At 46.2% G+C, this 8,986-nt stretch overlaps 1 protein-coding gene across 2 annotated transcripts; it reads left to right on the forward strand.

Annotated features, from left to right (window-relative positions):
• On the forward strand, positions 1 to 4,997 carry LOC127343251 (MADS-box transcription factor 23). Of its 2 annotated transcripts, none has more exons than XM_051369380.2 (8): positions 1 to 323; positions 1,953 to 2,028; positions 3,194 to 3,255; positions 3,915 to 4,014; positions 4,089 to 4,130; positions 4,221 to 4,322; positions 4,404 to 4,558; positions 4,658 to 4,997. In XM_051369380.2, exons 1-8 carry the CDS (start codon positions 136 to 138, stop codon positions 4,662 to 4,664), a joined length of 732 nt encoding a protein of 243 aa, XP_051225340.1. In that variant the 5' UTR covers positions 1 to 135; the 3' UTR covers positions 4,665 to 4,997. The 2 variants fall into 2 exon arrangements, with proteins under 2 accessions (XP_051225340.1, XP_051225347.1); XM_051369387.2 differs by having other exon boundaries at positions 4,221 to 4,304.
• Positions 4,998 to 8,986: the final 3,989 nt, after the last annotated feature.

Raw genomic sequence — 8,986 nt, forward strand, 5'->3', positions numbered from 1 at the left:
ATAACCCTCAGGTATCAGGTCACCAACTCACATATAGAGTTTCTCTCTCAACTCCCATATAGCCTCTCTCTCCCCCCCCATCTAGTCTCTTACAAGTTACTACCATCTACCAGCTTGCCGATCAGCACATACGTGATGGTCCGCGGAAAGACGGTGATCGAGAAGATCGAAAGCACCACAAGCCGGCAGGTGACCTTCTCCAAGAGGAAGAGCGGGCTGTTCAAGAAAGCCAAGGAGCTGGGCATTCTCTGCGATGCCCAGGTAGGCGTCGTCCTCTTCTCCAACACCGGACGCCTCTACGAGTACTCCAACTCCAACTCCGGGTATTATACTGGGTATCCATACGATCGAGCTCGCTTTAGTTAAGCAGCAGGTAGATATATGGCTGGGGATCGATCTGTCTTCCTCCAAAGAAAAGGATCCATGCCGTAGGCAGATCTATAGCATCTGCAAATCCTACTCTATAGGCAGATCTTGTAAAAGCTGCCTCGAATCTACATTAGCCTGGTTTAATTTCAAGGGGAGAAGAAATTAAGAGGATCGATGATCTCTCTTGTTTTCCGTATGAGCTCATATTGACTCGTATATGTTTCTCTATCTCAGCTTGCTTATGACCTTAATTACTACTCCTGATTTTTTTTTGGCGATATTTTACTTTGCTACTTCGCAGAGCCTAGCAAGGTCCACTTATCTTCTTTCTCTATATTGACGATCGAGAGATGTCACCATAGGAAAAGGATGAGCTGGTATTTTGCTGTATGTCTAGCCTGTGTGGGATATGAGCAGGTCTGGTGGTGCTTGTTCATATGTTTAATCTCAGTTCATCATATAATTTCAAATTTTCATATTCATTAGTTTATTTATTTTTGTGGGGGAACTGCTGGCTGGTGTTGCAAGTTGTTGACGCATGAGCGTGGCAAGTTTTCGTTGATTAGGAATCAATGCAATACATATTCTTGAATAACATTGTGTTGGACATGGTTCAGTTTCGCCGCATGTACACTTTCTTAAGTATAACTAGTTTGCGTACTATTGCCTGGACTTAGAATAGACAGCGCATTCATATTGGTTCCTGCTGTCTCCCTATTATATATATGCATGGTGCTAAGATCATGTGATCACCATCTTAATTAGCTTCCCCGCTTGTGCAGAACAAAAATAAATTGCCTATATGTAGACGGCATGATTATGAAAGAAATACATAATCTGGAAAAGGACTACATAAATACATTTAGATTACAAGGTGTAAATAAGTTTATTGTGAGCATACGCTCACATTTTTCTCGTGCCAATGTTCTATACAAAATTTGGTCTATGCTCTCTTAAATTACTTAGCTCCCATTTTTGGTCTATTTTTTTAATATCTAAGTATTGTAAGCCAATTATTATTATTTGTCCCTTTCGATATCCTAAGATGAGCCAAGTTGACGACATTAATTCATGCATCTTTCCTTTTGTAGCGTATGTTTGCCATTTCTATACCTCCTATTTATTTTTTTAATTAAGTTTTGAATTTCTAAAGCTAAGATACCAATATATGTGCCCCATCAATTGTAAAGGTACTAGGTTGATGTACACAACTCCACATTATGTAGACACTCTATTCTTCCATATTATAGTCAAGAACTTTGTGGTTCCAAACTTCCAGCATGATCAAAATGATATTTGGATCTTAAAAGTATTTTAGATAAATATTCAGGCTGATAATATTAAAAGGGCATGCTTTTGTAATTCAATAGATATGTATAAGAATATTACTATTTTTTTTCATAAATAATATATGCATATTCGCATACACGATTAGAAAACATACATTCTAAAATACTTCTCATAATATCATGCATATAGTAATACCAAGAAAATATGTTGGTAGAGTGATGTCCTCACTTGTATATGTATAATTCATTGAAAATAAAATGTTCACAACTTCTATCTTCATTGTGTGTATGCAGAACGAAATCTATAATTGAAAGGTACCAGCAGGTTAAAGAGGGCCAGCAGTTCATGAGTGCAAGCGACGAGGCTAAGGTATATCTTTGAACCATAACAAGTCAGGTGATTCATACCTTTTGAGTTCATCGAGTTTCTTCATATTCTTTCTATGTAGTTCGAAGTACATAGTTACCTCAATGACACATGGGTACCGGGCATGGTACTCTTACCTCTATGTATTAAGTCACCTCTTGAGTAAAATGGCTAGTTTTTACCCAAGCCTTGTCAATATACCTTCTCGTAAGCCTACGATGGTGGGGACTACACACAAAAGTTCCTAGGAAATGCGGCCACATCCATCACTAATTTGCAAATGAAGATATTCCATTCTAGACATCACCGTCCATTTATTCGGCCCAGCTCTCCTTTTCCCATTTTTGTATTTTGTCTAAGGCCTCAAGCACAGGTATGTCTTGCTCATAACTTAATTTTATTACCATTGCCCAAATGTATCAAAACTAGCCACACTTTTAATCGTCCAACTCAGTTTTTCGGTTCATCAAATCATGTTTACTTTTAGTAATAGCTTTTTAATGAATTAGAAGTTCCAAGTCATCTCGAAACGTAAGACCATGGTAAATGCTCTAGCTGAGACCAGTAGAGGAAATTACCGCACAAGCTGGGAAGCATGATGGCTAGATAAATCACTACCACAGAGAAACGTGTACTAAAATAAACCGTACCAAGCTGCATCCATCTAACCAGCAAGCTAGAATCATGACATAAAATTGATAGACTTGCAGGCTCCAAATGTGACCAAGATTTTATTCTAAATATATTTGAAATGTACAATAATATCTTAATGATGCCTAATATTTTGGTAACCAGTCTAATTACCACATAATTATTACTAACCACATATTATTCCGAACCATTCTACTCCCTCCGTACTGGTTTAAAGTTATTCACTAGAACTACCAAACCAAATATAATGAATCATTGAAATATACATAATTATTACAAACCAGTCTAGCAATTATTTGGTATCTCTCAAAAACTGCTATTCACCCTTTAAACTTTCATGGAGGGAGTGTTGGTTTTGCAGTTCTAGTGAATAATTAATTCACTGTTTTGCCTACTTGTATTTAAATCCAGTAGAATATAGTTTTCTTTTATTTTGTTATTCTACTTCTCACCCTAGAGGAAAATGCTACTTTTGAAGAACGCTAACTATCATTTATATATTACCGTACGTTGACAGTTTTGGCAAGCGGAGGGAGAGCGCCTACGGCAGCAACTACATAACTTGCAGGATAATCATAGGTACGAGTCGTACGACTGGTAACCAGCAGCGATTATAACAATTAAATTTTACTCGTAAGTATAATACTGCAAAGAAATATATGGCTATTGATTGTAAATTAAGATTATATGCTTTGCATTTGAATGAGAACTACATTTTATTTTGAAAGTAGTTTCACCGGGACTTATCAACAAATGAGCAGTCATCAATGGTCTTTTTTTTTTGCTAATTTCAAGCCCTATGGAGAAGTCATCTCTCAGATTGAATTCCTTTGAAAATTAAATAAGTCTAACATTCAATAATCTTTTGCCTTAATAAATTTGACATTGGGGAACAAGGCAGTATCTAAATCATTATGGATCTACAACTCTACAAGATACTACCTACCAGCTGAACTTACTATATACGGTACACCTGACGGCCAGCAATTTCGCCACCACGATGACCGGCAGTCAATGAAACATCTTAAGGGGCGGCTGCTGCCCATGCCCTAGTTTGGGCGGACGATGGCTCATCGGTCCAACCGATCAGGAAGTCGAAAGACCGATACATCTGATGTCTATAGATTCAAGCTATCCCTAATCTAACGGACAGTCAGGAAAATAAAATCTACATATGATCCAATTACATTCAGAGAGAAGTATGATGATATATGCATACCCTTGCTAAACCACTGCAGGCAGTTGTTGGGACACAATTTGTCTGGCTTAGGTTTAGAGGACTTAAAGGGTTTAGAAAGCCAGCTGGAAATCAGCCTGCATAACATTCGGCTAACTAAGGTAACATCTAGTGTCTACCATAAGTAAGGATCAAGCTCCTGCAGTGCTGCGACTAACCGTGTTTTTCTTTCCAGGACCAACTTATGATTGATGAAATTGAGAAGTCAAACAAGAAGGTTAGTGTTTATTTTGTACAATCAAGACAGGATTACCAGCATACAGATGGTTTGTTTCTTATCTGGGCATAAAACATTTTTTAACTGCAGGGAATTCTTGTGCACCAGGAAAATATGGAGCTACACAAGAAACTAAACATCATTCGTCATGATTATGTGGGTTTGCAAAATAAGGTGCATGAGTATGACAGGGTACTCGATCGGTAGTTCACAAACAGTTTAATTACTTAAGATATTAAGTTGTGATGCTATGTTTTTTTTAATAATTTGCAGTTAATTGAGCAAACAGAAGTAAACGGGGGAATTACAAGTTCATCTACCAACTACAACTTTATTGCTCCAGAGGATGTGAACTCATTTGACCTGAAACTTAGCCTGCCACAGCATGCAGAAAGTGATGATGATCAACCAGAATCACCAACACTGGGGTGAGTTAGTTTTACTAATATTTGCGTCTGAAAGGATCAAGACTAAATCAACACATGATTAAGCTAACACTATGTTTACCCTCCTCTCAAATGCTGCAGACTTTGACTACCACAGATTGATTCAGACACACATGCACCGACATAAGTTTGTTGGAGTGCAAATTATGTGCAAATCAAGTGCATTTTGTTTTTCCAGTAAGTTCCCATGAGTTGTACACATGAACTATGTGTTGTTAGTTGTGAGATTTGCCATTTTGTTCCATGTGATATATTTGTTGGGGCCATTTTATGATTTTCGGAAAAATGTAATATTTTTGTTCTTAGATACCACTATACTTGTGAGCTGTGAGGCTATGACAAAAAAGCAACAAGAAAATACTTGTTGAATCTCAAATGTATGTACAATTATTCCAAGGAATAAAATCCAGATATCTCAGAAGTGTACAATGAGGGTAGGTAATCATTTGGTTGTGGAGGTACGCTCTGATCATTAATCAATAATGGGCAGGACACTTAACCAGGTTCAGGGGCATTGTGTAGATGATTGTTTGGAGCAAAGTACAACGATGTTTAAAACTTGAATCTGGCGAGATAGGTGCGGACATCCCTGATCGGGGAAAACCAAACTCCAGGGCCCGCGTCGCCCATTCGTGGCAATATGGGCGTGAACCCAAGAGCGGATGCCGGGGGCACCTCTATCTTCCTCCCTCTCCTGTCGTTGGCCCTGGTGGAGGACTTTTTTGGTGGTGCTCATCCTGTACCGAGTCTTGATTTTTAGGGTAAAAATCCAAGGTTTTTGATCTTCATTGGTTGTACCTGGCGATCGCTCTGTTGAAGACAGATTTTTGGAACCTGAAAACCTGAGATCTGTTGATTGAGTGATTGTTCACCGTGGCGCGGCATTTTAGTTCTTCTAATTTTTACTGTTGTGTGTATTCTTAATGTCTTTGAGACATTTCATCGTTGGTGCAAAGGTTAGGTATAATTTATATCTTCACGATGTTAATGTATTATTTTTTGTTAAAAGAAAAAAAGGGGAACTTGCCCGCTGCAGCTGCACGAGGGAAACTAGGCGGAAAACTGTATATTGGTGTTGGATTTTGTTGGCACATATGAAAATGATGGCAGAAAATAGAATTCTTCATATCATATAAAAACAAAGCACCTCGTTATTTGGCTGATCCACTAGACTATTTTATTAGATCTAAAACGTTAGATCTACATAATAAGACCTTAAGTAATATTATACGGTATATCTACCAAACCGCTAGTTAAAAACCACCAATTATTTTAACTTATTTGTTGCATAGAAAACTAAAACTTGACACCCTAATTTAAGAGAATAAACGGATTTACCTTTTTTTTGTTTTCCAATCGATACTCTTACTTCCACATTGATAAGTGTTACAACAATTCACTGCACCTGCTCGCCCATCAGGTCGTCATCGGCACACCGCGCTCTTTGCGAAATAATATCGCTCTAGCTTCCCTCCTGCAAACCCGACACCAGCCATGACATATTAGACAAGTACTAGACGCCTGATGGGGATATGCCCATAAGGGGTGGGTCGCCAGTCCCACTCGTCACAAGGACGAAGGCCCAGGAAGGACCGCCAGTCGCCTAGCCGACTGGACCCGAAGGCGACTGGGCCGAAGACCCAAGGAGATGATCTGCTCGGCTGGAGAAGGAGATTACTTGCCAAAGGGTGTGGTATCTCGGATTAGTAGTAACTGATACGATTCGGAGTTATCCCCTTGTAACCCTAGGCCGGGGGTGGATATATAAACCCCCGGGCTAAACCCTAGACGACACATCATCTGAGATCGGATCTCCTGTAAAGCTCTTGGCTCGACGCCGACTGAGCCCCCCCCCCCCCCCCATTGTAATTCTCCACTGAGCAATAAGATCTAGCAGGACGTAGGCCTTTTACTCTCCGGAGGGGCTGAACCTGGGTAAAACCTTGCGTCCCTTGCACCTCGACCCGTAGATGGCGATGTTCCCTTGCCCTCGCATCAACGAAGTGCTACCCCCTGTAGCATCTGCCGTGGTCACATCCACGACAGTGGCGCCCACCGTGGGGCATGGGACATCAAGCCTCCGAGCTACGGCGAGGCCCTACTCGCCAGTACGGTGGCCGGTCGCTTTCGGCAGGATGATCGCCACCGGCAACTTCTTCCACATCCAGCCAAGCACCTACCGGCCCGCCTCGTCACCTCTCAAGCACGCCTGGATGGTGCCGATCGGCTCCATCAACCTCTTCGTCGGGCTCGCCGGCGTCAGCAACCCCACCGAGCCCCGCCCTGGTCGATCGCATGATCCCTTCGCGCCGGGTCAACTCCTCACCGCCACTCGCCCAGTTACTGGCGAGGTGTACGCGGAGGCTGAGTCGGCCTTGGAGGACGACGCCGACTCGGCGGCCGTGGCACCGATCGCCAACCCCATCGTCACCACGTCAGTCGCCGACTCCGTCGTCACCATCCCAGCCGCTGACATCGGTGTCGCGACGTTCGACGTCGACTCCGTCGCAACGGCATCGGTCGCCGGGTCCGCCGATGTGTCCCCGACTGCTGGCTCTATCGCCGCGGCGTCGTTCAAGGACTCCATCTCCTTAGTCTCTCACCCGAGCGACTTCGAGAACGACTCCGTCCTCTCCCTCTTCGGCAGCGACTCTGACTCGGACTCCGTCGAGGCCCCACGCTACCGCTACCCGACTGCAGTCTTCATGGAAGGAGGCGAGGAGGAGCCTCCGGTCGACGCCTTCACCACCCCCCTCCCTGCAACCGCCACCGCGACCGAGATCGAGGCGCACCGGGCGGCCCTCGAAGAGCAGAGGAAGAAGGAGCTCGCCGAACGGCAGAAATTTCGTCTCGAGCAAGACGAAGTGAGAGCCGTATCCCACTATCGCCAGCAGCGCAATCGCCTGCGCATGGAGCGTGCCCGCGCGAACGACTTCCCCAGCGCGCGCCTTAACTTCGACGATCCAGACGGAGAGATTCGCGTCGCCCGAGTCCAGAACCCCGATATCCCGGAAGGAAGCCGGGCCGCCGCCGACAGAGCGGCACACGGAGCACCGCCACCGCCACCACCACCACCCGAAGTCCCGCGGGCGGAAGTTGACGCCAATGGCCTACCATTGCACTCGTCTCCAGCCGACAACGTCGCGGCCGCTCAAGCCGTCCTTGCGGGGCTCCCTGAAACGGGAGACGGCGCAATCCTCGTTCAGCACGCCAAGGCCCTGGTTGCCAAGGCATTGGAGCAACAACATGCCGCCGCCGACTCGCAAGGGTGACTTTATTCGCGCACGTCCGCCAGTCGCGCGGCTTCATCGGGTGCGGCAAATCGCGCAGTCGTCAACGCCAACAACGGTCCACCTCCAACACCGCGCGCGGCCCACTCGACCAACAACCGAATCGAGCCACGCCCTGCGCGAGTGATGGTCGCCGCCAACGGACAGCCCGTTGATGCGCGAACTCACATCGTCAACGATCAAGAATGGCGGGCGCGAAACCGGCTGAACGACCACTACGCCGACGAAGCCCCGCGCCCAAGCGCGTTCACTCGAGTTGGCCCCACCTGCTTCGGGCCGATGATCAGAGGCGAGCCATACCCCGCCGGGTTCAAGGGGCCCCGCGACATCGAGAAGTACGACACACATATTGACCCCACGGTCTGGATCGATTCGTACGCCATGGCAATGGGGATCCAAGGCCACTCCGAGTTGCTCGCGGCACGCTACCTGCCTCTCATGATGGACGGCGTCAATCGCCACTGGTTCAACACTCTCACCGCCAACAGCATCGATTCCTGGGAAGAAGCCCGCGCTGCATTTATCCAGCACTTTGCCAGCGCGTACACTCGGGCGACAACTATAGAAGACCTGGATCGCTGTGTCCAGGGCCCGCGCGAGTCGACTCGTCGGTGGGTGCAGCGCTGGCAGGACATGTGGACGACCTCCAGCGGCATCAGCACGGACACGGCAATCTACTGCTTCCGACGATGCTGCTGGTACGAACCGCTAAGCGCCAAGCTCCGTCGCGTCAGCAGAGATAACATCTCTATCTCCGAGCTCTTTCGATATCGCCACCCGCTACGCTGACGAAGACCCTACAGTCGACTCGGACGACGAGTACGGCCAGCGACGCAATCGCCGCCCCGTGCACACGGAGCCCCGACGTGGCGACTACCGGTTCGCCGGCCGGTCCAACAACGGCAAGCGTCGCGCCGACGGAGGACACAACGAGCTCGTCGCCAACGCCGACTACGAGCAGCGCGAGCCAAAATCCTTCCGGCGCGACAACCGCGCACCACGGGAGGATCGGCCTCAGCCTAAGCACTTCGACGCCCGCAGCCTCCTAGACGCCCCGTGCATTTATCACAGCAGGGAGGGCAAGCCCTCAACTCACACGACGGGAAACTGCTACTCTCTG

The sequence above is a fragment of the Lolium perenne genome, chromosome 1 (assembly GCF_019359855.2).
Source record: "Lolium perenne isolate Kyuss_39 chromosome 1, Kyuss_2.0, whole genome shotgun sequence".
Lineage (NCBI taxonomy): Eukaryota > Viridiplantae > Streptophyta > Magnoliopsida > Poales > Poaceae > Lolium > Lolium perenne.

Excerpts from the sequence above, each read along its gene's own strand:
- LOC127343251 (XM_051369380.2), top strand. The coding sequence starts at position 136 with ATGGTCCGCGGAAAGACGGTGATCGAGAAGATCGAAAGCACCACAAGC. Across the intron at positions 324-1,952 it reads TACTCCAACTCCAACTCCGG|AACGAAATCTATAATTGAAA; the intron begins GTATTATACTGG and ends GTGTGTATGCAG. Across the intron at positions 4,131-4,220 it reads TTGAGAAGTCAAACAAGAAG|GGAATTCTTGTGCACCAGGA; the intron begins GTTAGTGTTTAT and ends TTTTAACTGCAG.